This window comes from Xiphophorus hellerii, chromosome 10 (genome assembly GCF_003331165.1).
Source record: "Xiphophorus hellerii strain 12219 chromosome 10, Xiphophorus_hellerii-4.1, whole genome shotgun sequence".
Lineage (NCBI taxonomy): Eukaryota > Metazoa > Chordata > Actinopteri > Cyprinodontiformes > Poeciliidae > Xiphophorus > Xiphophorus hellerii.
The window spans coordinates 25,237,117-25,263,228 of NC_045681.1; the positions used below are offsets into that span (position 1 = coordinate 25,237,117).

The following is a 26,112-nucleotide window of genomic DNA, read 5'->3' on the forward strand; positions in this document are numbered from 1 at the left end:
TGAACGCTTCATTGAAGCACAGTGCAGTCTGAGGAGAAACTGGGTGCTGCTGATGAAAGCAGAGCTTTCTGGTTGATGAAGTTTGCAGATGTTTGTTCATACTCAGCCTGTGCTTAAAGGCTGACTTCTCTTCATTCACACAATAACCTGTCCCAATGGGACAGTACTTATAAATGTTGATCTGATTTGAGAGTCCCACATACATATATACAGTACATACATACATATATACACTGCCTGGCCAAAAAAAAAGTCGCCACCAAAAAATGGTCACACTCTCTAATATTTTGTTGGACCGCCTTTAGCTTTGATTACAGCCCGCATTCGCTGTGGCATTGTTTCAATAAGCTTCTGCAGTGCCACAAGATTTATTTCCATCCAGTGTTGCATTAATGTTTCACCAAGATCTTGTATTGATGATGGGAGAGTCTGACCACTGCACAAAGCCTTCTCCAGCACATCCCAAAGATTCTCAATGGGGTTAAGGTCTGGACTCTGTGGTGGCCAATCCATGTGTGAAAAAGATGTCTCATGCTCCCTGAACCACTCTTTCACAATGTGAGCCCCATGAATCCTGGCATTGTCATCTTGGAATATGCCCGTTCCATTTGGGAAGACAAAATCCATTGATGGAATAACCTGGTCATTCAGTATATTCAGGTAGTCAGCTGACCTCATTCTTTGGGCACACAATGTTGCTGAACCTAGACCTGACCAACTGCAGCAACCCCAGATCATAGCACTGCCCCCACAGGCTTGTACAGTAGGCACTAGGCATGATGGGTGCATCACTTCACCTGCCTCTCTTCTTACCCTGATGCACCCATCACTCTGGAACAGGGTAAATCTGGACTCATCAGACCACATGACCCTCTTCCATTCCTCCAGAGTCCAATCTTTATGCTCCCTAGCAAACTGAAGCCTTTTCTTCTGGTTAGCCTTACTGATTAGAGGTTTTCTTACAGCTACACAGCTGTTCAATCCCAACCCCTTGAGTTCCCTTCGCATTGTGCGTGTGGAAATGCTTTTGCGTTCACAATTAAACATACTCCTGAGTTCTGCTGTTGTTTTTCTTGGATTTGATTTGATCAAACGTTTAAGTAATCGCCGATCACGATCATTCAGGATTTTTTTCCGACCACATTTCTTCCTGGAAGACGATGGTTCCCCACCATCCTTCCAGTTTTGAATGATGCGTTGGACAGTTCTTAACCCAATTCTAGTAGTTTCTGCAATCTCCTTAGATGTTTTCTCTGCTTGATGCATGCCAATGATTTGACCCTTCTTAAACAGACTAACGTCTTTTCCACGACCACAGGATGTGTCTTTTGCCATGGTTGTTTAAGAAATGAGGAGTTACTCATTGCATCAGTTGGGGTTAAATAACTTGTTGCCAGCTGAAAGATAATCGCCTATGCAGCACTTATCCAATAGGAGGCTTGTACCTATTTGCTTAGTTAAATCCAGGTGGCGACTTTTTTTTTGGCCAGGCAGTGTATATATATATATATATACAATACAGACCAAAAGTTTGGACACACTTTCTCATTGAATTCAATGAGAAGGTGTGTCCAAACCTTTGGTCTGTACTGTATATACAGTATATTCATTCATCCAACCTATAACAAACAGGTGCCACCTGCTGCTGGGGCAGCATTCAGATTTGATTTTATTGGGAGGCTTCTAAACTTCAGTTCTTTTTGTTACGCAGTGGAGAAAAATTCATGTCAGAGGACATGTTTGTTGTGTTGGATTAAAGTCAGAGTGCAGTCTAGTGTTACTGAATGCATCACAATACCATGATAAGGAATGTTTATTTTGCTTTTTGACATAGGATCAAGGATCAATCAATTTTTAAAATTCAGCTGATGCTGGTTTTGGTATTTATATATTTTCACGCAAACAACCAAATGAATTTGTTTTGGTCACCTTTATAAATACAGTTTATTTTTGGCCCATCTGGTGGGTAACCTAAGAGCAGACCTGATGCTTATGATTATCTGGTTTTCTAAGAAAGAATTGATGTTACTGACAGTATTGATGGTTTGTTGTAGTAAAGGTGTCACAGCGGGACAGCGTCTCCTGAAAGGCCGTGTAACAGGAAGCTCAGGAGCCGGCGCCGACCATCTTCACTGTTCAAACATCCAGCGATGCATCCCTCCAAACAAAGCAGTCCCTTTAGCTACTAACAGGAACACCTTCCATATGTCCCTCTGTTTTAAGGTCTGGACCTTCATTCAAATCAGAATAGAATAACAGCATTAGAATATCAAATGAGTTTTCGATGGGAGCTGTGTTGTTTAAGAGGTCGCTCCAAAGAAACAAAACCCATCCAGCAATTATTCTTCTGTTTTTATGCTTAGAAATGCTCTTATAAAATACAGCAAAATATGTTATTCTTTTCAAAAAATGTTTAGAAATAAAGTCATTGCATGGAAACTTTGGCAGTCTAATGAACCCGATACAATTTAAGGTCAACTATAAATTGCATAAAACTTTTCATTAGGATTATTTAAGAAGTTTAGTTTTAGGTTTTCTGTACATCTAGATGTCAAGTATTTTGACACATTGCATCCCTTAAAGAGACAGCATCTTATTTCATCGTGTATCTTTTCCATACTATATGCAATTTATAAGAGAAATCTTTAATGATGATTTGGTTCAAGCAATACCTCTTCATTGAATGTACTGGAGGGTCTGTATATTGTTAATGGCAAACAAAGATAGGACAATACGTTGTTGCTTAAGTTTATTTCAGTTAAATAAATGCATGTATTTATTCATTTATTCTATGTTAATTTGTTTGAATGTTACTTTGCCTTAAAGATGAAGCACATAGAAGGAAGTAATTGGTCCTTTTTCTGTCTTGACTGAAAACAATCAAGCTGGTAACTTTGCACTGAACAGGTCATGGTGGTTTTCTTCTCCTCATCAAACCAAATGCACTATGATCTGCCCCTGTCAGGAACAGTGCGCTGTCTGAACACCTACCATGTTTACGTTTAGGGTGAAAAATGTTTAGGTATTAAAAAGAAGATGGGAATCCTCAGGGGCCAGGTTTCCAACAATCAAGGATGGATCCAGTGAAGTAACTTCAGCTTTGAAGTAGTGTTTGCTAGCTTCTGCTAGCTCTGTCTTTCTATAAGCTCTGTCTGATCTCAAAATGATAATGGAATCATTTTTAGTCTTTTGGTTCATATGTTGAAGTTGCTTCATTGTACAGCCCACTAGAGGACTGGAGATGGAGTTGTTCCATGAAGAGCCATGTTTACTGGTTACATTTAGGTTAGTGACATTGCATGCATAGTTAGCCTTGCTAACTGACCAGCAAAAAGGGTGAAAGTGGCAGTCACATTGGCAGCCAACCTGTGTGTGTGTGTGTTTCCATGTTGTCATGCCACGCTGATGTCATGCCTTTTTTTCTACTCCTGCAGTACCGCCTCAGACTGAATGATGCCATAAATACAGTTTGTAGTATTTGGATCATGTGAACGTAAACATTTTCAATATTTACCATGAGGAGGCATGTTTAGTTTGCCTTTCAGTAGTGCATTATGTAGACCTTTTGAATAAATTATTGCTACTTTTGACCAAGGGAAATGTAAAAGAGGGACTGGGTAAATGAAATTGCATGGTCTGGAAAATAAATCTTTATTTATACATTTGTGAGCTGTTGCATATTTATAATTCATGCATTTGCTGATGGATTGTACTTTCCATTCTGTCTGCAGATTGGTACATTTACAAAGTGAAACTAAGCTGAGTGTGAAAACAATGGTCCTCACATTAAATGGGAAAACTTTGCAATAAAATGCTCCCACATGCACTATTGACAGCTTTCAATGAAACTACTGAAAAACTCTTACACACACAGAGTAACTACAGAAGCTAACTTGTTTTTACTTCCACACTTCTAGACATTTTGTAAAGCATAGATTCTTAAAGACTCCCTGCCACCAGTCACATCGAGTTTATTTATATGTAGTATTGCAGCAACAAGGCAGTTTGAAGTGCTTTACACGATAAAACAACTTTGATGGTGACTATAAAACCTTGAGAACTTACTGCTGATTTCTATACCTGCTCCTTGTCATTTGGGTTGGTTCAGTAGCAACTTTATATCCTTACCTATTTTTTCTTTACTTATTACTACACATATTTAAACTGGGCTTTGTTTAATCTTGTTTAAACTTTAATCCTGAATTCAACAAAAGAAAACTTGGTGCTGTGTCAGTGAAACTGTTTGCTTGAGGAAAAGGATCCAGTTGAGCCTCAGACCCTCAGTGAATGTAAAGGTGAGTAAAATGACAGCCTAAGAATCACTGAGGCATTAGAGAGAAAACGACCATACAGCTGATACTTCTTCTCTGTTTCAATGAAACACTGCAGAATCCTTCATCATCATCATCACTGTCACATGACCGAACAAATACCACATAACCAAGATGGAAATAAATGTCTATTGTTAATAAGCCTATATGTATGGAATCTTTTTACCAAAAATGAGCAAACATCAGCATCTTCAGATGTAAATTCATATAATATAGTGTCCCTCCTTAGTAAGCATGTACTTTTTCAATTATATAATGTACACCAGAGATATCACAAACAATATATGAGATATCCAGAAACCTTATACACACTGAAAGAAAAGAAAATTAATAAGGGTTTAATTTACAGATCCAAACAAAACTCAATGTTATCTGAAAGCAAAGAAACAATGCCACCAGCCTGCTGAGTTAGCTAACAAAACAAACACAAAGACTATAACTATGTGATGCTATCTAAGAAAACACAAAGGCTCTGACTTGTCTCTTTCTCTGAGGAACAGATGTCTCAGTTGTCAGATGTTTTGTTTGCACTCAGACATAATCAGCCAAAAGAGTAGAGCTGGCATAATTCCATAATGACATTGAAGACAAAATTGAAATAATCCCCAGTAGGAGGCTGAAATGTAAAAAATAAAAAAAACTGTAAAAAAGTCTTTGTGTTTCCATGAGCGAGCAAACAAACAAAACAGGAATTTCTCAAAGCAGTAAAATTCCAGTCGATCAACTGATGCTTGATGAGGAAGGAAAGCTTCCCCTCCATGTCAGAGAAGTTGCTGGCAAAAAAAATATGTTTTTATTCATGGACATTTCAGTCATGCAGACTGAAAGACATGCAAAGACATGCAGACATGAGGATTGATGTTGTACACTTCTCATATTAACCGTCTTGGTTCACTGCCAAAAAGGAGACATCAACTAAAATACAACATTCATTTAATTGTTTGATGCACCAACCTTTCAGTTCCACAGCTTGTGGCATATATTTATATAGTGAAACCTCGCAGCTTTGTTTATTATTATTATTATTTTATTTTTATTTTTTACTTTACGTGATGGAGCTACATTTTCATTTTCAGGAATCCCATGCACCTGGGAAGGTTATCTATGGCTGAAGATTCCTAGGTGAGGGATCAGACAGAACGCAGTCCAAAGATGTCCAAAGTTACTTCCTACTTGCACTGGAATTTATTCTGGAGTATCAGAGTAAAGGGGGCTGAATATTAATGCATGCCACACTTTTCAAATTATTAGTGAAAGTTCTTTAACCATACATCATTTGCCTTCCACTTCACAGTCATGCCCCACATTCTGTTTTTATCATGTTAAATCCTAATAAACTACATTAAAGTCTGTGCTTGTAACATAATAAAATATATAAAATAAAGCATGTATATACTTTATTATGTATAAATATATAAAATCAAGCTGTATACATACTTTTTGCTACGTACTTAACCTATCCACGGCATTAACCCTTTCTATTCTATACTTGTGTTAACTACAGTGATCTTGTGCCAGAGACGCTCCTCTGCAGACACACTAGAGTTTTGTCAGAGGCGGAGCTCAGAGTTCCTGCACTATAGAGCCAATGGACTGTCTGAAAGCTGAATGCTGCTCTGGTGGAGCAAAGCTTCTCTGCAGGATGTTCCACTGAACACTTGGAGCTACAGCTGACTGGCAAGTAAGACTGCACTTTTAAAGACTTTCAACTTTGCACTAAAGCGTTTTCTTTTAACCTGTTTATAAAGGTAAATGTTTCATATAGTTTACGTGGATAGAGATTATCTTCATTTTAAAGTGAAAACATGAAATATGATTTATCTCTTAAAGTGTTGATTTTCATCTTCACAGTATATGAATGAGGTTTTGATAAATTAACACATTTGCCAGGTTTCTTATCAAATGCAACATTTCACTGAGAAACTGTCATTTTTTGGATCACTTCAGGTTTGTTCAGGCTTGTCACTAACACCAACATTTCATAAAGCTCCATGCATGGAAATGACACAAAATTCACTCATTTATTTCAGCAGCTGTTTTCAGAGATGACTGTAGAATATGACTGCAGTTAAAGGTGTGCTCTTTTATGTCAGTGGACCAGCGTAATAATTAAAAATGATTTTTTTCCCTCTTTTTTAGTACTGTACATACACCTAAAGTCATTGACTGAAGAAAGGCTCTGGGAATATGTGATGATTTTGGCTTTAATTAGTACAGCCTGTATTAGTAATGTCATGTATTCTTTACAGGCTATGCTAATCTATGCCAGAATCAGCAAAACATTGGATCACGAGGATAGAAAACTAACTGAAATATATTGTTTGTGTTGTGTAGATCTCTTGCTGTCTTTGTCATCAGATTCTTCATGTTTTACCTGCTTGGATTCAAAATCTTTTGGGTTAAACACTGGCCAAATCTGAATCAGTTTCACCTGTAAAGGTTCTCTTGGAGACAAATTAGATAAATAATAAGTATAAGCATATTTAAAATCGATTAACAAAAGGCTCTCTAAGGTAATGTTTTCCATCATTCCTTTTGTCTTGATGCTGATGCCATGCTTCAAGATTCCTTCAAATGTTTCCAAGAAACAAGAAAGGAAGTCCAGTTGTTTTCTATTTCAGCAGTCACTGCCACCTGATTAAGGCTCCCTGCAAATATTCAGCATAGTTCTGTCACTGCTTGCTAAAAATACAAATATTTTATTCCAGTGTCCTCTGTGCTCTAGTAGGTGCCAAAAGTTTAAACTTTTCCTGCATAAATCTACTATCTAAGGCTACTTCAACCATATAACCTTACTGTATATATTAAATATGTATCTAGCCTGTCTAACCTTGAAAATATATCAAAATCATAAATCAGTTCCAAGAAAACAATTAGAAATACTTGAAATCTTGCCATGCTGGACAAAAGTAAAACAAGAACTCTGACAGTCAACTGTCAGCATTTAAACTACATTTTGTCTTTTGTTGTGCTTTTGTTTTTCCAGATGGTCATTAACCACAATGAATCTGACTTCTGGGTCTGATCCGGCCCACTTCTTCCCTGATAAACCTTCTGGTATGAGAGACCAAATTACACCTCAATCTAACAAAGAGCCACAAGTAGAAATGCACATTACCTTTAGTTTGTGCACATTTACTCTGCAGATTGAATTAGGATATAACAGATGTTTAAAATGCTTTATAACTGTACATTTTCAGGTGACTCTTTCCAGCAATGGTCCAGGTACTGGAATTTGCATAACATTAGTATTTTGTCAAGAAAAGGAGGAAACAATTCTGAGTCCACTCTTAACATGACCTTCCAGCTGCCTGAAGAGGAATTTGATCCACTGGGAGGTCACACTGTGTGGCAGGTAACACATGGATAAAAACTTTACTTTCAACTCTGTTTTTTGACACTTTTATTCAACATATTTTCCATAATGTTTAATTCCTCATTAGTAAAGGATCAATAAAATGACATGAAAATGGATTCTTTTAACTTGATATCTACAAATTTGGAATAATTCCATCATTCTTTTAAACATAATACCAATATAACTTTGACTGAAGCTTCTTCTTTTTCCATAAATGAGAAACTACAAAGTCAAGAGAAAATTCTTATGTTTATCTGCAGAAAACATTCAAGATTTGATTTGTTTCCAATTAAACATGATGGGAGTGAGACACACTAACACTGCTGACAGTCCTCTGAAACTCTGGGATTTTGACCTTTTTTATAAAACAAAAGAGAAATAACAGGATTTTGTTTTTAATTAGAATTTATTGTTTGTAACTGTACACATGTACAATAAGATTAAAGTCAACTCCAAAAACAGTGCAAAGAAAGAAATACATAGTTACAACAATATATATGGATACACATATACACACATATACATATGACCACTATATAATTAGTGTGTTGGGCTTCAGGGTGTTAAATGCTTTTGGGAAGAAGCTGGTTTTGAGTCTGTTTGTTTTTGATTGAATGCCTCTGTAGCGCCTCCCAGAGGGCAGCAGGTCAAACAAGATGAAGCCAGGGTGGGGGCTATCCTTGGTGATGGCCTCAGCTCTGCTGAGGCAGCAGGAGGTCAGTCAATGTTACTCTACAGCAGGGGTCTCAAACTCCAGTCCTCGAGGGCCGCAGTCCTCCAGTTTTTAGATGTGCCACAGGTACAAAATACTGGAATGAAATGACTTAATTACCTCCTCCTTGTGTAGATCAGTTCTCCAGAGCCTTGCTAATGACCTAATTATTTTATTCAGGTGGTGCAGCAGAGGCACATCTAAACGTTGCAGGACTACGGCCCTCGAGGACTGGAGTTTGAGACCCCTGCTCTACAGCCTCACCCTGTTTGTAACAGTACAGCTGCTGTTCCATATGCTGTTTGTCAGCAGGCTCAACAGAAGGTCAACAGCAGCTTGGAGTTTAGTTTGTGCTTCCTGAGACTCTGATGAGGTGTAGCCACTTCTGAGCCTTCTTGATGACTGCTGTGATGTTTGCAGTAATCTGCACAGATGAGGACCCCAAGAAACCTGTGGGTGTGGATCCTCTCCACACTCGCTGTTAATGTAGAGAGGAGCTGGGTCGGTATTCAGCTTCCTGAAGTCCATGATGACCTCATTGGTTTTCTTAGTGTTCAGAGTGAGGTTGTTCTCTGAACATAAGGCTGCCAGCTTCAGGACTTCCTGTAGGCTGCCTCATCACCCTGTGAGATGAGTCTGACCACTGTGGTGTTATCAGCAAACCTGACGATGCAGTGGTTGTTGTTGTTGTGGGCTGGACTGACATCTTGGGGATGGAGGCAATAGAGTAGGGGGCTCAGTACACAGTCCTGTGAGGAGCCAAGTCTCAGTCTGGGGTCAGTTGGTGAGGAAGTCCTTTATCCACACATGTGAGAGGAAGAACACCCAGAGTGACCGGTTCAGTGATGAGTCTGTCTGGGGTTATTGTGTTGAAGGCTGAACTGTAGTCAACAAAAGGCAACGTCCTCTGTGGATCTCTTAGCATGACATGAACTGGTGAGGGTCGTAGTGTTGGAGCGTATGGTCTGTGATGTGCTGCAGAACTAGTCTCTCAAAGCACTTCCTAATTACAGGAGTCAGGGCCACCTGACTACATTGTGTTCCAACTTATTATGCAAGTGATATTTTCTCAGATTTTCTTAAATGGTCAATGCAAATGATGGTCAGTATAATTTTCAAGTCATGAACTATTACAGTAGAAATCAAATTTTACTGAACAAAGTTCCCCATGAGAACAGTATTTTTTTTCAAAAATAAAAAACTCAAAATGCACTGTTCCAAATGATTATGCACAGCAGATTTTCTAAACATTTTATGGATTATAAAGAACTGCAAACGGTCATTCTTTGAATGTGCAGCATTAAGCGGTCACATGTACTAAAATCAAAAGCTATTTCAATCACAAACATCTTAACAGACCAAGTTACATGTTAACATAGGAGCCCTTCTTTGATATCACAGCACAATTCTTGCATCCATTGAACTTGTGAGTTTGTGGAAAGTTTCTGCTTGAATTTCTTGGCAGGATGTCAGAATACCTTCCCAGAGCTGCTGTTTTGATATGAACTGCATCCCATCCTCAGATCTTCTGCTTGAGGAAACTCCAAAGTTTTCTCAATAGGGTTGAGGTCAGAGGAGGATGGTGACCACACCATGAGTTTCTCCCCTTTTATGCCCATAGTATTCCTTGCAGCATGAAATGGTGCATTGTCATGCATGAAGATGATTTTGCTAAGGAAGGTACAGCTCTTCTTTTTGAACCATGAAAGAAGGTGATCAGTCAGAAAGTCCATATACTTTGCTGAGGTCGTTTTCACACCTTCAGGGACTCTGAAGGGGTCAACCAGCTCTCTCTCTCTCTCCCCATGATTTCGGCCCAAAAAATGACTCCACCACCTCCTTGCTGACGTCACAGCCGTGTTGGGATGTGGTGGCCATCCATCACCAATTCACTACTGTGTCCATCTGGACCATCCAGGGTTGCACAGCAGTCATCAGTGAACAAGTCTGTTTAAAAATTAATCTTCATGTACGGCTGGGCCCACTGAGACCGTTTCTGCTCACAAGCCTCTGGAGGATCCTCCACTTTGAGGTTCTAGAGGCACCAGCAGCTTCAAATAACTGTTTGCTGTTTTGTAAGGGCATTTTAACAGCTGCTCTCTTAATCCGATGAATTTGTCTAACAGAAACCTTCCTCATTCTGCCTTTATCTGTACAAACCCATCTTTGTTCTGACTCAGCCACAAATCTCTTCACAGTACGATAATGCTTCAGTTTTCCTTAAATATCTAATGTTTTCATACCTTGTCATACGGCACTACACTCTGATGATTTTCCAGCAGAGAGATCCTTTCTGTTTCCCATGTTGCTTGAAACCTGTAGCCTGCTTAATAATGTGGAACATCCTTCTTAAGTAGATTTCCTTTAATTGAGCTCACCAGACAAACTAATCAACCCAGCTCTCTGAAATTAATTATAGTGATTCAAAGAACCCTGACACACAATACCATCTATAAATTTAATAGTACAACAAAAAATGTAATCTGTATGACACTTAAATCCAATTTGCATAACAATTTTAAATACAGCGTATATTTGGGGAGTGCACCTAAATCTGACTACTTATTACTTTATTTGGTTACATCTCCTCTTCATTCCCAGGTCATCATCATCGTCTTCCTCACCGGATCCCTTTCTTTCGTCACTGTTGTTGGCAACATCCTGGTTTTAGTGTCCTTCAAGGTAAATAAGAGTCTGAAGACGGTTAACAACTACTACCTGCTCAGTCTGGCCTTCGCTGACCTGACTATCGGCACTTTGTCAATGAATCTCTATACTACCTACATCATCATGGGCCAGTGGGCTCTTGGGCCGGTGGTTTGTGACTTGTGGCTTGCGATAGACTATGTGGCCAGTAACGCCTCCGTCATGAACCTGCTCGTCATCAGCTTTGACAGGTAGCTGAAAGTATTTTAATTTACAATTTTCTTCTAAATGACTGTATGGTTTTGTCTTTTGCATTTAAATTTTTTTATATATTTACTCCTATGTAAATATGAACAATGTGACAGTTCTGCCATTATTGCTGTTTGGGCAAGACTCTCTTGTCGTTCTCAAACCAATAAAAATGCAAGAAATCAAAAGAAAGACGCACACAGAAATAAAAAATTCTAAATACCAAGTGGAGGCAGCAACACTCCAGTTGCCTGTGACAAAAAAGCAACTGTTGTGGTTTTGTTATACTTTGTGGTTTGTTATATATTGTACTGCAAAGAACAAACAAGTTACAGTCTCTGTTTATTACTATCTGTGTCTCCCCAGGTATTTTTCTGTGACCAGACCTTTGACCTATAGGGCCAAACGAACAACCAAGCGAGCCATGACCATGATTGGACTAGCCTGGTCCATCTCTTTCATTCTCTGGGCCCCAGCCATACTGTTCTGGCAGTACATTGTGGGTGAGCGCACGGTCCAGCCAAATGAGTGTTATATCCAGTTCTTGTCCGAGCCCATAATTACCTTCTGCACTGCTATTGCTGCGTTCTACTTACCAGTGAGTATCATGGCCATTTTGTTTTGGAAGATCTACCAGGAGACAGAGAAGAGAGCTAAAGATATACAAGGTCTCAAGGGATCTGGGTCAGGCACCAACCCGAGCCAGGCTCAGAACCTGGACAATGGCGGTGGAAAAGATGCAGTTGGCAGCCAGAGGATGTCATCAATCATGCTGCGCCAGATCAGCTCCCAAAGCGCCAGCAGTAGTGAAATCTGTTTGTCTTCTCCAGAGAGAAACAGGAACAATAATTCCACCTCACCAGGAGTGGAAAACCAAAAGTGCTGTAGAACGCTATGTTTTCAATTCTCAGCCTTCTGGACTCGTTTTCCTGCATCAAACAGATCTTGCAACACAACAACAAGTACAGTAGAGGAGGCCGAGCGCAGCAGCGTTAACGGGGACATGGCTTCTGCTTCAGAGGTGAACAAGAACAGCCAACATTATGAAAGCGTCAAAGTTCAGAAAGGCTCAGATGGACTTACTCCCTCATCTTCTCTTGACCAGTCAGTTGCTAAGGCAACCAGAGATGCTGTGCTTGCCAAACGCTTTGCCACTAAAGCAAAAATAGAGATCAATAAGCGCAAAAATGAAAAAAAGGCAAATGAAAAGAAAGCAAATGAAAAGAAAGCAGCAAGAACTCTGAGCGCTATTCTGTTTGCATTCATAACCACGTGGCTGCCGTACAACATCATGGTGTTGGTCAACACTTTCTGTCAGGACTGTATTCCAGAATCTCTGTGGGCTCTGGGGTACTGGCTGTGTTATGTTAACAGCACAGTGAACCCCATGTGCTACGCTCTGTGTAACAAGACCTTCCGGACAACCTTTAGGGATATATTAATATGCCAGTGGAATCAAAACAGGAACAAGCCCAATTTTAATCAAAGGCAGGCTGTTGGCTCCCGAAAGGAGCCTAGATAGATTGTAATACCAGATTGATCCATTGGGTGGAGATATTTTCTTTAGGTTTAGGTGTCATTAATTATCCCTCTGTGGAAAGAACACTCACCTGTTTCTTTATTTACTACCTAAACTTGTTTAGTTTATGGCTTTTACCACACCTTGTTGGGAAAGATATGCTCGATGTATTGACTGTAGCCCTGCATCAGAATCACAATTCCTTTATTATCACTGTACAAGACAGCACATTTTAAAAATAGCAACTCTCAAAAGCAGTGCAAATAAATAATAATATACATGTGTGTTCAAATATCAGTGGGAAATAATACCTTTTAAATATAGATTTAGTAAATTATATTTGAGCTTGACAGGATAGACCTTGCTTACACTTGTATTCATATTTTTCGTTTTCATTTTTATAAACATATTAAGAAGATTTAGTCAAAATAATTTCTATATTTGGCAACATTGTGGAGGTTTTAAGATGGACAGTGATTTTACACTCAATAATCATAAAAGCCACAGTCAAGTCTAGTTTTTATTATTTACAGAAAATAGCAAAGACAAAATCTATCCTTTCAAATAAACAGTAATCCATACCTTCATTTCATCATGACTGGATTACTGTAATTCCCTCCACCACAAAGTCAGCCAGTCCTCACTTACAGTACATGTCTGCAGCTGGGGCAAAATGCTGCTGCCTGTCTTTTAACAGGAACATGTAAGACAGAACACATTACCCTGGTCCAGGCTTCTCTCCACTGACTGCCCGTGTATTTTAGAGTTCATTTTAAAATCATTTTGTTTGTTTTTAAGATTTTAAACAGTAACAACCTTTCCTAATTTGCCTTAATAAACAAATAAGATGATTTGGGACAGAATGACCTACAGGAGATGACATCACACATCAGAGGACAGATGAAGAGAGAAAAATGAGATTTGACAGGAGAGTGAGGATCCTGTCTGTGCCTCCTCACCAGGTGAATCAGGGCAGAATGACTGAAGACTGCATCTGGAGAGCTGGCTGCACCTCAGAGAGCTTTGAAACCAGAGCCAGAGCTGCCTCATCATCTGTTATTAGATCCAGCACAGCTCTGTCACACACACACCACATATACACACCAAGAACCTGAAGTCAATGAATGCTGAGGAAAACATCCCTAAGATATCATGAATATCAGTAGAGTCACACTTGTACTGAAATGTAGTAATTTCTTTATTTAAAAATCAATTAGAATATTTTTTTTAAACTTCTAAATTTTTTTTTTAAGTCATTATACAGTTGTTTCTCAGTTAATTATAATGGGACCATTTGCTATTGACTTTTGCTATTTACTAGTTATTGCTATGCAGAAAGCAATGCAATAATTAAATTTTTAGTTAAACTATAATTTTAACAGTGAAAACATTTTTCTTACATTTACAGGAAATGACATCAGATTTGTTTCATGTTGCATCATATTAAGGCAATGTTCATAAGCTGCCAACCAGCAGCTCAGACGGTTTGGTTTTTGGTTTCGTGTTTCACCATAGACAAGTTGCTTGTAGACCCTGTAATGTTTGTGATCAGATCAGAGCTTTGCTGTGATTAAAGATTTCTTAGGGGTTAACAAAGGTTTATGATCTTGCTTTATTTGTACTCATGCTTATTTGTTGTTATCTACATTAACTGTGTAAATTCTGACATTCTGGAGAGTATAAACAAACAGCTGCTTAAAAGTGTAAGCTGTAGCAGCGATGACTTACTGATCTTTGTGGACAAAGGTCTGTGGAGGAACAGAAGTAACTGATCTAATATCAAATATTACGCACAGCAATAAATTACAGCTTGTTTTATTCCATCTTACTTTGGTCTTTTACAGATTACAGTGTTCCTGTTTACAGTGATCCAAGTAGTTCTCCTATTTGCTTACAATAAGTCAATATTTCTTGTAATGTGGTATAAAACAGTGTTCAGTAAGTCTTTAGGTTTTCAGAAAGTTAATTTGTTTTTCTTCAGATTACCAGTTAAAACTCAGCTATTATCATTTTTGGTATAACCTTGCTGGTGCTAAAATACAGGTTTCCAACAGAGTAACTTCTGACAGAAATGGGAAATGTATTTCTGGAAGTTTACTGGTAAAACACTAGATACTGATAAAAACAGTTTTTCTAAAACGTTCCAAAAGACATGCGGGTGATGCTTTAGGAGCCTTTCCTCTTGACGATTTCTGTCAGAGTTACAAAGTTTGAAACAATCAAAAATATAAATTGTTCCTCTAAAACTTGGTAAGGTCTTTGCTTCAAAACAAGTGAGAAAGTAGCCAATGAAAATATTTTAAAGGATCTTAAGAAAACCTAAAGAAATATCGAATGTGACCAATCTCAAACATGAATGGAAAGTCTTGTTCTCAAAGGAAAAATCTGACAAAAAAAAAACAAGGGCAAAGATCTGATCAACTCATTCATTATGTGTGCATGTCTTTCATTTTGTGTAATCAAACACAGAAATGGTCAAATAAAAATATTGACAACGAAGGACAGGATTCATAAGATAGAAAGTTTGTTGAAACATTCGCACGCAGGTTTACAGCAGACCAAACGATGTTTCTTCCGTCACCTTCTTTAAATCACATGACTTAAAGAACAGATATATTCATAGTACTTCTTATGTATAAAACATGAATAAGCACAAAATACACATAACATTAGCACAATAGCCTGTGATAACTTCCATGTCTGATAGAAAAAAATACTAGTTCGCCAGGATAAAGTGCTAACAGCCAAGTGGCATGCTGCTCATTTCTACAAGAAGAATTTCATGGGAAAATCAAACAGGATTAACTGCAAATAAATAAAGCATAACCACTTTAGGGCTAAATGAAAATATTTTAGGCAAAAAACAAACCTGAAGAAAATAAATCAAGTTAATCAGCTTCAAGAATGAGTGAATAAAATATGATTGGACACAAGGTTAGAAAGAAGAAAACCTGATATTGATCCTAGGTTCATTTAGATCAGAGGTCTGCAACCTTCACAACCGAACAAGTTAGCCAAATAAAACTCATCTAGAGCCATTAGAAAAAAGACAACTTATAGTTTTAGATAAATATCTACCCCAGAAAAGTTGGTGTTATTAAATTAACACAGTAAACAATTTTCAAGTCTTATTGAGATTAGATAAAAATACTTCATATTTCAAAACATCTAGACTGGATCAATGTCTTATAGAATAAAACAGTGTAAACAAAAATCATATGAGATATATCTGCCTTCAAGTATCCACCAACCACAATGAATGTGATCTTTACAGGCATTCATTTGAACACGTGCTTCTTTAAAACCTTCCAACGTAGTGTCAACAGAAATCAACTGACCCAACAGAAATGCCCATAAACAGGATCCACCTGGATTATTCACAAGAGACAGTCAGGATCCTGATCCTGTAATTATATCCAGGCACAAATATCAAGTCTCCCACTTCCAATAGGGTGAAGAGGTCATGCTCAGCTAATGGCTTGACCTATGATTGAGTTGAGGGTTCAGTTGATGATTAGGCAGGAGTGATTTTAACATGGATGAAGAGAGAGGCAGGAGAGAGGCTGGAGCCGTCCAGCTTCAGCAGGCGCACATGGCGATAACCTGCAGACAAGAGACACAGTCAAGATACAGTTAAGCTCACAAACCTACGAACCCTTAGCACGTCTTTGCTTCAAGCCTCCATTTTAAACTACACTGTATTGCCAAAATTATTTGCTCACCCATCCAAATTATTAGGATCAGGTGTTCCAATCACTTCCATGGCCACAGGTGTATAAACTGAAGCACCTCGGCATGCAGACTGTTTTTACAAACATGTGAAAGAATAGCTTGCTCTCAGGAGCTCAGTGAATTCCAGTGTGGAACTGACAGGATGCTCTGCATCTGCATCTAAGCCATACATCACCATGTGCAACACAAAGTGTTGTATGCAGTGGTAAAGTTTGGAGGTGGCCCCTTTCTCTTCCAACATGACTGTGAACCAGAGCACAAAGTAAGGTCCATGAAGACATGGATGGAGAGTCTGGTGTGGATGAACCTGACTGGACTGCACAGAGTCCTGACCTCAACCCTACAGAACACCTTTGGGATGAATTAGAGCAGAGAGTCAAAAGTCAGACCTTCTCATCCAACATCAGTATCTGACCTCACAAATGCGCTTCTGGAAGTATGGTCAAAAATCCCCCTAAACACACTCCTAAAGCTTGAGAACAGCCTTGACAGAAGAGTTGAAACTGTTCTAGATACAAAGTTGGACCAACATCATATTGAACTCTATGGATTAGGAACGGAATGTGACTTAAGCTCATATGTGAGTCAAGGCAAATGAGCAAATAGGTTTGGCGATATAGTGTACATGTGCACACACACACACACACGCACCTGTGCGAAGACTGGTGAAAGGTAGTGTAAACTGCCCCAAGAAGTCATTACTAGAGGTATAGTCATGATCCTCCACTATGAAGCGGACAAGAGCCAGGTCAGGTCTCCGCTGTTTAACGCCTGTCTGATTATTACAAAATCAGACAATTAAAATTAAAAGCAAAAGGAGAGTATCTAGTTGTGCTTTATGTTATTTTGCTCAATTAAAACAACACAGCACAACTCCAAAACATCTGCTTATTAACTTATAACCGGAGATTTCACTGGTGTTAAATTATTATAGTACGCGCGTTTTTCTCTAGAAAAAGGTGGTTCCTGATCGGATTGGTGTGTTTGATTTATGGACTGGGATATTTTACACAGGTGGTTTGCACAGGATGAATAATAAATCGCTTATCATTCATAGACTTTAAAATAAAAAACGGGAAAACACCGCGGGACAGTGAATTTTTAATTCAAGCGAAAGTGCAGAAAACAATAACTAATTTGTTCCAAAGAAATAACAGTGATGCTAAATTAATTTATAAAAAATACAAATACAGCTACTAATATTAAAAGTAACAAGTACCTCATTACAATTTTACTTTACTTACTTTTTGATGAGCAAACTTCTGCTCATCACAAATGAGAACACATTGGTCTCAAACTGTTGTTATTTAAAGGAGCACATTTATAAATAAAAAGCAACACAAAATATTATGTGTACATGTAATAGGACACTAATTTCCAATATTTTATGTCTGTTGCGTTCTGATTACATGAAAACACTGTGGGGGAGACTGGAGAAGATTGATTCATTTTTGAAGCAAATTTCTTACTTTAGTATTTGTTATATCTATAAACGTGCCTCTCATAAATATGTTGTTGTTATGATTAAATATAATGATTAAGCCTGATTGGTATTGGTTCCCTACCACTCACATTCTCCTCAGCCAACTGGGGGGGTGGGGGGGGGGTGGATCCTATTGTCATTACAACACAGCAAATGCTGTATGTACAAAATACATACAGAAACATACTGATACACTATTAGGAATAAATGGAATTACTGAAATAAATGGGAGAGTCATTATTGTTAGGGATTTTCGTGGATGCATGTTATGGTACACTAGCAATAGAAAACAACTAGATGTTTGGCTGAATCCTCATTGGTCATTCATTTAAAAATTCAAAACATTTTCTTGAGAATGGGTCTTTCCTTCAGAAAATTCTTTTGTTTCCAGTTGTTCCCATTTAGGTTTACGGGTCAAGAACTGAAAGGAATTTCTATTTTCTACCTTTGGATTTAAAGGGGCAGTATTGGATATTTTCCAGGCACATGGTGCTGTTTTATAGCAGCTAAGCAACAATGTTATCTTCAGTTGTTACAAATTAATTAATCTGTGTAATTTCGTAGGTTCTTTTATTGCTGACAACTGTTAACAACAGACAAGAACGCCAGTGAGCGCCGTTACTGTGCTGAATTTCAGTTGGCTTGCTGAGTCAGGAGTGCTCACTGTTCATACGCCCACTAGTGGCGAACTGCTGTGACTACAGTTTAATCCTCCGTCAGTCTGTATAGAAGCGCAGCTTAAAAATAATTTCTATTTTTTAAATAATTTTAAAAAAAATCAAATTTAAATTTTAAAAGCAGAATTGCTTTAATTCTGCTTTAATTGAAAACAGAAGTTTTCAATTAAAGAAAGAAAGGGGAGGGGTGTACTTCTTTCTAATGTCCATTCTGTCTCACAAAATTGGTGTTTATCAATCATCTGAAAATTAATTTCATTTTGTATTGTGACGCCTTGAAATTAGACCTCTGTCTCTAAGAAGCTCCTGCTCGTTCCGATACTGCACCTTGAGCACATCAACCCAACAATGCTTCTCCATTATGCCTTTAACAACCTTAACCTTTCTCAGGAGCGTTGGACTGTCAATTCCAGCAAGTCTTTCGTGAAAGAATCAAGGCAGAACTCCAGACATCATTTCTGCCCACTGTAGCTTTAAAAATCAACGTGACCGTGGTTGTGCCGGTGGTACGCTTGTCACGTGATCTGACACGGAAGTATTGTGTGACGTTGACGTTAACCTGATCTCAGCAAGTCTGTCTCCAGGACGAACATTGAAACTCTGACACTTTTCTAAGCTGAAGACATCTGTGTGTCTCTGCGGAGGCCGGACGACTGCTGGCGGAGGAAATGAGACCAGAAGGAGAGTTCCAGAGATAAGACAAAGTGCAAGCTAACGACGCTAAGCTGCACCACACCGGACAGGGAGAGTCCCGGCTGAAAGGTCCGAGCTGAGTGTAGTGTATGCGGTCAGTGTTGCTCAGATATTCAGTAACATGATACTGCCCACAGTGAGTTCTCTGTCCAGGTATCAGTGTGAGATGCTGTTGTCCTGTCTGTCTGTCCTCCCCCACCAGCTCCTGTTAGCCTGAGCTGGGATCATGCCAGTCTTGGCCATGGCAGAGCCTGCAGTGGATCATCAGAGGCGCTTTCAAGCTGCCGTGGATGTCATCCACAAACTCCCCAAAAACGGTAAAAACGGTTCCCCTCCTGGAGTTTTAGTTTCAATAGTGCAATCTTATCAGATAATACAGTCCTGAATTGATCATTTGTAATTATGAAACACCAGTTGAATATAGTAACAATTTACAAACTTTGGGAGAGAAAAAAAAGCACATTTTGGGGTTGAGCATAACGTCAGAAATCAAACTAAATAGAAATGGTGGTAAGAATATCCATGGTATGACATTACATGGCCCGAATTGTGAAATTGGAATGTTTGAACCTGTCAAACAAATAATCAAATATTATTTGATTGGCTGGATTATAGTTTTCTGTATATGCAATTTTTCCCCCAGAAAACTTGCTAAGCCCGGTGGTTGGGTGCTTGGGCACTCATTCATCCAGAAGCCCACCATGTTTTTGAGTTAAAAAATGTTTAAAGTTGACAGGAAGTTTGAAAATATCACTTGACAATTATGTGTTATTGGAAGATTAATACCTGAACACCAACTATATATATATTTTTAAATGCAAACATTTTAAAAAGACTTAAATAAATAAGCAATGCTTAGCCTGATGGGGGCACAAGTAAAGCCTGGTGGCCTACCAGGCTTATAATACACCAATGGAAACCCTGATATGAATAAGAACTATGACATTGGAAGAATTACTGCTGTGTAAATGAACTGAATTAAAATTGTTGCTTCAGATGGGGAATTAATTAAACAATGGAAATACATTTTAATTGTTTTCCTTTATGCATTTCCATTATGTTATTATGTATGACGAATCTGTTGATCTGCAGGTTCCTACAGACCTTCTTATGAGGTGATGCTGCGTTTCTACAGTCTGTACAAGCAGGCAGTGTGTGGACCATGTACAATGCCTCGGCCTGGCTTCTGGGACCCAGTGGGTCGCTACAAGTGGTCAGTGTGCCGTTTTATCCAGAATATTTAGGCAAATTCCATTAGCATCTCTGGTGTTTGAATTAAATCAAGGAACAATACCAAACAACTGCTTGGGTCCAATACATGGTAGTATAGTATCATGGTTTATCTATTTATCTTATCTTATCTTATCGTACATGCACATAAAGTCTTGCTCATAATTATCAATGCATTGCTGGAGGTGGCAGCTTTTCAACAGACGGCTTTTCTTGGGTCCTTTAGGTTGTTCAACTCCAGTTCACCCAACAGAATTTGTCCAATATTTTGGCTGTGGGATTCTGGTAATGAAGAGTTCAGCACCAGTATTTTTTAAACACTTCCTCCTGTGGGCTTGTTTCAGGGATGCATGGAGCCGCCTGGGGGCGATGAGTCAGGAGACCGCCATGGCAGCATATGTGGAAGAGATGAAGAAAGTGGCACGAGAGGTACAGTCAGCATTTTTCCATGTCAGGTTCCACAGATCTCTGCTGTAATTTCCTGTCCACCTCTCTGAAGCTGGTCCTTCTCTAGAGTTGCATTGCTGGACGCCTCTTCTATGATGTTCTATCAGCTGTTAGTGATGACGCATGTTGTTGCCTTAGATAGGCTCTTTTGTCCTTTTAAACAATATTCCTCCAGATTCCATCTTACTGATATTTTACACTGCTTTCTACAAAGAAACAAATGTTCACATTTTCTTTCATACTTTTTATAGTTGCTGTCACAACCACTGTGAATTTGTTCTATTTGTTTTGAAATGGATGACTTGATGTGTTTTGAGGAGCGCAGGAGACCCTGAGCAGAGTGTGTCCTGGATGTGTGCAGGTCATCCACACCATGCCCATGGATGAGAGAACAGCGTCGTTCTTCCACCACTTCGAGCCTCTCTACAGGGTCATTGACGACATGCCGCTGCCTCCAGCTTCACTGCTCACACTTGTTGAAGGTGGGTTGGTATACACTTCATCAGCTGGGGTGTGGGTTTTGAGAAGAATTTTGGTGGGATTCTTATCTTCCAGACCTGAAGGGAGCACAGGAAGAACGAATTCTCTCTAATGAACAGTTGTTGGTTTTATGTACCAGCTGTGTCTCTAATTGTTAGAGATGAATAGAGATTATTGGAACAATAAGGTGACTGATCCTAGCTCTCTGACATGTATACTGTCAGTTAAAAGTCTGAGAACTCTAGCCAGCTGTATATGACCACATATCTTCTGCCGTTGTTTTCTACATGTTTGCATCTCATTCAGGTCCTAAAGGCAGGCAGCAGGTTGACGGTTCAGCAGACGTGAAGCTTCAAGGTGAGGAGCAGGGGCCACCTCAGGAGTGTTTAGAGAACTCTGATCCAGAGCCGGAGCTGAACATGGCTGACGAAGCCCACCTGCTTACCAACAGCGTTCCTAAAGGTAAAGCAGGACTAAGGCATGATGGGAAAGTCGTCTCCAGCTGTCATGTTTCTGTCTGTGTCCTTTTGGTGTTGAATTAATTGTCACACAAGCTTCCAAGTGAACAAATGTTAGATGTCTTTTAAAGACAGCTTGTGTTTTTGTGGAAACATCCTTGTTCACATTATGACATCATCAATAGAAGAAATGTTTCATCAAAAGCTGTAAGTTCAGCAAATCTCACATGAACAACACAGGACACACTTTAAAAACTAAGCCAAACCGTGGAAGCTAAACTCTTTTGGTAGCAGGTCCATTTTACTGCTTTGCACAGAAACCACATTATGTAGCCACAGCTCATATTTATTGTTTTGGTCTCTGCTTGACGCATTAATCTTTGATTTAACCACTAAACATATGATGTAATGATGACAAAAACCTTCATACAGACAAACATGTTGTCATTATACTGTTGATCACTGTTGTATTCAGATGATCATGAAGTCGGCTGCAGGCATTTATTTATCTTTGACATTTTCCCAGACTGTTAGAGTTTTGTTAATAGAATAAACTTTATTCTGTGCTCTAAGTTCTCTGGTAAAGCGTGTCTTAACTAGATGTTCCTCACTGACAACTTTTAATAATTTTTTCTGATTATTTTTACCTCACCTCTATGACTGCAGCATATTTGTAATGATAAACCCTGACAACTTTGTCAGAGGTTCAATTCCTCCAGGTAAGGGATGTTTACTTTGGGACAAGTTGATGGGTGTTTTTAAAGTGCTTTATAAATACATTGGCATTGACAAATTGCTGACAAACCCACTGGGTAGACTGGCAGGTGGCGTCATGTCAGTGACCTTGTCAGTGTTCAGTCAAGTTGTCCAGAGTCCTGCTGATGACCTGATTACATGACTCATCTAAAAGCTGCAGGACACCTGGAGTTGAAGACTTCTGCACAGTACCTTTAAAAGAAAGTTATTCCTTTCCATTGTCACCACATGTATGCTCAGGAGGATTTGACTGAATTTATTTGATTACATATTTCTACCTACACAACAGATCTGTTTGTCTTTTAAGGTGCCTTGAAAGGACATTAGTTCATCTAAATGAACTGAGTTGAACTGTTGCAGACTCTGGGACATCTGAGGGTTTGGTCTTGACCAGCGACTCAGAGAGTGAAATCTTCTGTGACTCTGTGGATTCAGTGGAACAACTGAGCAACATCAAGGTATGGTGGTACCATCATCAGCTCCACAGCACAGCGAGACATGTCCCAACAATTAAAATGCACATAAAGATATGATATTCATGAAGTAAAATGTAAAAGTTTTCTATTTATTACAGATTCCACTTGTCAAGTCAAACGGCTTTCACAACAGCAGCGTTTACCCACAGTCCTCTCCTGGTCAGGGGACTCACCTGGAGGGAAGGCAGGTCGGCGCCGGTCAAGGCGGAGAAGGAGCAGAGGATGAGAAATGTGCGGGTCAGCCCCGGAGAGGTTGGCACAGCGGGCGGGAAGGTTCCCACCACAGCTGGAGAGAACGTAGGCTGTTACTGTTTGATAATACTAATTATTATCTGATGCATTTAAGAACTTTTTCTACAGTCAGTTGTTATGTTTGGGCAGCAGCTCCAAATGCTACCGCTACCACCTACAGCCAGCCAGTGATTTCCAAATGTGTTTTCTCTCTGCTTGGTTAAATGTTGCACAGTGAGCAAATGATAAATTTATCAGCCTGTCATCTGCTTTGATTTTCTTTTGTATCACCATTAATTGAGTCTGGTTTGTTGACAACATTGTTTAATTTCCTTTATTTAACCAGATTAAAACCCTTTAGTTCTTATTTGCAAGAAGGAGCTGAGCAGAAATTCTGCAGTAGACATAAAAATGGACTTAAGACAAATAAACCACTGAAATGATTTAAAATTCTACACCAATTCAGCTCAGCCCCTCATAGTTCTTTAGCACTGAGACCAGGACTCTGTGATGGACTCTCTGAAACATGGACTTTGTTGTCCGTCAGCCTCTTTGTGACTGACCTGGTGGTATGCTGAGGGACATCATCCACTCTGAAGACCCACTTCAGCCTCAACTTCCCCTTCATGGTTGATGTCTTGAGATGTTGCTTCAATATTTGCACATTAGGTTCTTTCATCATGTTGCCAAGTATTTTGTTACACACTCCAGTCTTTTCTGCTGGACTCCCCAAAACATGATTACCTAATGAGGTTGTCTGGGGCTCAATTTACAAACCAGCAGTGTAGCTTAATGACAAGGTTATATTGTTGTCTGGTAGTTATTTCAGCATTCATCTAACCCTGTATGATCCACAGGTGGTGTTCCACAGGGAAGCCCAAGGCGGATGGCCCCTGGTGGTGGTGGGGGGGCAGGACGCGGAGGTGGGGACGGCTCAGAGGGTGGAGCAGAGAGGATGCACGAGACACACCTGCAGCAACAGATAATCCTGGCTCTACGGAGGCTCAGAGAGGACATGAGGAGTGTGATGGACAGACTGGAGGTGGTGGAGAGGCTCGCTGCCACCCATGTAAGTTTGTGTGCTGATGCAGAATCATGTCTAAGGCTTCATTTCATTCCGTTTGATGTTGCGTGCCTTTTGACAAATGCTTCTTCAATGTTCTGAAGTGATTGCTGGTTTGTGTGTGTGACCCACTAAGGGCTCAGACTGGAGACCATGCCTGCAGTGTGCAGATGCAGCTTCACAGCAGGTGAGGAGCTAATGTTCTGATAGGTGATGTTGGATGGTACTGATCCATAAAGCCTAGTTCTGAAGGTTTGCTTTTGTCTTGATTTAACTGAGTCAGAAAGCCAGGTGAGCAGCTCTGCTGCCTGCAGAGAAACAAACGTAAAAATGCAAACAAATCTGTTCCAATCAATAAACACTCAGGTAAACATTTCAAATAAATTGCTGTGTTTTACTAATGGTTGCTGCTAGCAATTATTACAGTTATTCATAGCCCACAAAAATAAAAAAAAATTATAGTTGCTCCTTCTGGCACAACAAATGAAAATGTAAGTTCTGTTGAATATCATTCTGGTTTGTGTTAGCTGCATTTACAGTTGCTGCTGCCTGTGTCCGATAGAAAACACTGTTTGGTGATCTGCAGTGATTTGTTGTTTATGCTTTTCCCAGGAGGAGACATGGTGGCCATTTGATGTGTCATGTCAGACAGTTCTACTGTTCATGCTGTGGCCGTTTGTTACACAAGGTCTGGTCTACCTGCTCAGGAAGGCCCACCAGAGAAGTCGCACATCTTCATGAGGAGCACTGACAGCGCCACCGGATGGACATGCTCCCCATGTTCACCGGTGGGGTGTGTGATTAAAGTTCCTGTCAATAACTCTAAGGAGGAAGTTCGACCTAAGCTAATCTACAGACTTTTAGTCCTGATGTAACAAATTACTAGCTTTAATTGAAGTCGATTAATTGGTTAGGAAAGTTTTAAATAAATAACTTTCCCATTATTATTCAGCATGATGAACAATTCTTTCATGCCTCTGTACAAAGTTTGAGTCAGTGCAGACATACATTTAGTTGTTTTTTTTATCTGTATTCTTTATTCTACCTTATTTATTGTCTAAATCTCACCTCAGAATGCTGAAAAAGAACAACTGTAATGATGTGAAACTAGAATGATGTGGAAAATATTGTATTAAATGAGAGTTGCAACTGAGAAGATCAAAACAGCTTTATCTCAGGGACAGACGTGCAAAAAGGAAAATTTGAAGATTCTCATATTCTCTATGTTCAACCTTATTTACTGCCTAAACACCTTTGAATGCTTAAAGATATAGATGGAGTTTATTGTCATTCAGTTGTACATTTATAAATGTACAAATTGAAACAAATTTTGTTCCAAGACTCCAATAAAAATAAATAAATAAGAAATAAGGAAATTATCAATGTAAATATATATAATAAAAGATTGAATTAATGGGAGTTTAGAATTGTTATGGCATGAGGGATGAAGCTGTTGTGGAATCTGGTTGTTCTGCATTTGAAGCTGCTGGATTTTTTTTCCCCAGAGGGCAGCAGGGAGAACAAACCATGCTGAGGGCGGAAGGAACAGTTCTAGTGGTTTGAAATTAAAA

The 26,112-nt window shown here is 39.2% G+C and overlaps 2 protein-coding genes and 1 long non-coding RNA gene across 4 annotated transcripts; 2 read left to right on the forward strand and 1 right to left on the reverse strand.

Moving 5' to 3' along the window:
• Positions 1-4,534: 4,534 nt before the first annotated feature.
• On the forward strand, positions 4,535-13,210 carry chrm3b (cholinergic receptor, muscarinic 3b). The gene is made up of 6 exons (XM_032574578.1): positions 4,535-5,453; positions 5,836-6,012; positions 7,318-7,388; positions 7,532-7,686; positions 11,003-11,298; positions 11,663-13,210. Exons 3-6 carry the CDS (start codon positions 7,334-7,336, stop codon positions 12,816-12,818), a joined length of 1,662 nt encoding a protein of 553 aa, XP_032430469.1. The 5' UTR covers positions 4,535-5,453; positions 5,836-6,012; positions 7,318-7,333; the 3' UTR covers positions 12,819-13,210.
• A 1,192-nt stretch (positions 13,211-14,402) lies between these two features.
• LOC116727256 (uncharacterized) lies at positions 14,403-17,303 on the reverse strand. The gene is made up of 2 exons (XR_004340776.1): positions 17,199-17,303; positions 14,403-16,418 (listed from the first exon to the last, which is right to left on the reverse strand). It is a non-coding gene; the product is annotated as an uncharacterized LOC116727256 (long non-coding RNA).
• Positions 17,304-19,218: 1,915 nt separating this feature from the next.
• On the forward strand, positions 19,219-25,694 carry acbd4 (acyl-CoA binding domain containing 4). Of its 2 annotated transcripts, none has more exons than XM_032574579.1 (11): positions 19,219-19,494; positions 19,603-19,717; positions 20,493-20,613; positions 20,975-21,059; positions 21,439-21,559; positions 21,864-22,019; positions 23,132-23,229; positions 23,346-23,544; positions 24,336-24,547; positions 24,678-24,728; positions 25,154-25,694. In XM_032574579.1, exons 2-11 carry the CDS (start codon positions 19,627-19,629, stop codon positions 25,280-25,282), a joined length of 1,263 nt encoding a protein of 420 aa, XP_032430470.1. In that variant the 5' UTR covers positions 19,219-19,494; positions 19,603-19,626; the 3' UTR covers positions 25,283-25,694. The 2 variants fall into 2 exon arrangements, with proteins under 2 accessions (XP_032430470.1, XP_032430471.1); XM_032574580.1 differs by having other exon boundaries at positions 19,219-19,469.
• The last annotated feature ends 418 nt before the right edge of the window (positions 25,695-26,112 follow it).